Source organism: Buceros rhinoceros, unplaced genomic scaffold (genome assembly GCF_000710305.1).
Source record: "Buceros rhinoceros silvestris isolate BGI_N320 unplaced genomic scaffold, ASM71030v1 scaffold33529, whole genome shotgun sequence".
Lineage (NCBI taxonomy): Eukaryota > Metazoa > Chordata > Aves > Bucerotiformes > Bucerotidae > Buceros > Buceros rhinoceros.
This window is the reverse complement of record NW_010433815.1, coordinates 2544-3809: the sequence shown is the minus strand read 5'-3', so window position 1 is coordinate 3809 and position 1266 is coordinate 2544. Positions and strand designations below refer to the sequence as shown.

The following is a 1266-nucleotide window of genomic DNA, read 5'->3' as shown; positions in this document are numbered from 1 at the left end:
AAACAGGCTTCCTCTGCTCCGGCTCCTGGCGCTTCCAGCGCTGCTGGGCCCCCTCCACCCGCTCCAGCACTGTGTTGGCTCTGGCGCCAGACAGGGCGGGGGCTGCAGCCAAGGAGCGGGCGTCCTGCAACGGGAAGAGACGGTGAGAGTGACCGAGGCCGGACCAGCCTGACTACAGCGACAGCAGCTCGACTCTGGGGGAGTTTCAACTGAAGAAGCAATTCAAGGCAACAAACGAGTTGTCCTCGTTTTCAGAGCTCCTCAACACCAACTCCAGGTGGAGTTTGCTTTCAGGGACCACCCAGGGTGAAGTCACAGACACCCAGTGGAAAGGCCTCAGGAGAGGAACTGCACCAAGCCTAAACCTCTGCTGGAAACCCACAGCTTGGAGCTGCCAGGAGCTGCGCTGTGATAGCCAACAGCATCACCCCACTGAGACTGGGCTGACAGCTCCCCTGTCTCGGAGCTCCAGCTTACCCAGTTGCTGCTCATCTGTCCTCGGATGGTGCTGCAGGGCTTTTGTCCAGCCCTCCTCCATACAACCACGTTTCCACTGCAGGAACGTCAGAAGGCCCCTGGGATGGGGCTCTGCTGTAGCACATGGACACCAAGGCGATCACAAGGCCTGTCCCCAGACTCAGCACAGGACGCTAGATGTGGCCTCACCAGGGCAGAGCAGAGGGGAGGAGAACCTCCCTCAACCTGCTGGTCACACTCCTCTTAACACAGCCCAGGAGATCACTGGCCTCCTTGGCCACAAGGGCCTGTTGCTGCCTCGTGCTGTCAGCCACCTTCCTGCCACCCCACCACCGCAACCACAGCCACCCAGCAGCACAGCCTCACCTCATTCTCCTCCTCGTTGTGCAGGGGCTGGGTATAAGCATCTGGCTTTCGGATCAGAGGGTCCACCAGCACGAGGAAAGCCATGTAGAGCAGCAGGGCCCCCACCACGGACAAGTAGATGATGATGATGACCTGCAGATCAGGACAGCGCAGTAGAAGAGGACTGGTAGTGTGGAGAAGCCACACCACAGAGGCCAGGAAGCTCCTTTCCCAGCTGCCTTTGGTGCTGGAGCTCTTCTCTCACTCTGATTTTGCTCACTAGAAAGTCTGTTGCCCTGGCAGGAGGCCGATGAGACCTAAGTGCCATCACTGCATAAGCAAAGCTGATTGCACTGTGCCCGTTCGGGACACATGCTGCAGGGGAAAGGAGACCAACACGATGGGGCCCTGCTCTGAGGTGCTCAGCACTGTCACATCCTCAGC

General features: G+C 59.2%; 1 protein-coding gene across 1 annotated transcript in view; it reads right to left on the bottom strand.

Annotated features, from left to right (window-relative positions):
- The window catches only part of TMEM9 (transmembrane protein 9), a 3038-nt gene that overhangs the window by 153 nt on the left and 1619 nt on the right, over positions 1–1266 (bottom strand). Inside the window, exons 4-5 of the mRNA XM_010144244.1 lie at positions 844–975; positions 5–124 (exon numbers count right to left, since the gene is read on the bottom strand). Of these exons, the coding sequence (XP_010142546.1) occupies positions 5–124; positions 844–975 (252 nt within the window). The remainder of the gene's footprint in view (positions 1–4; positions 125–843; positions 976–1266) is intronic.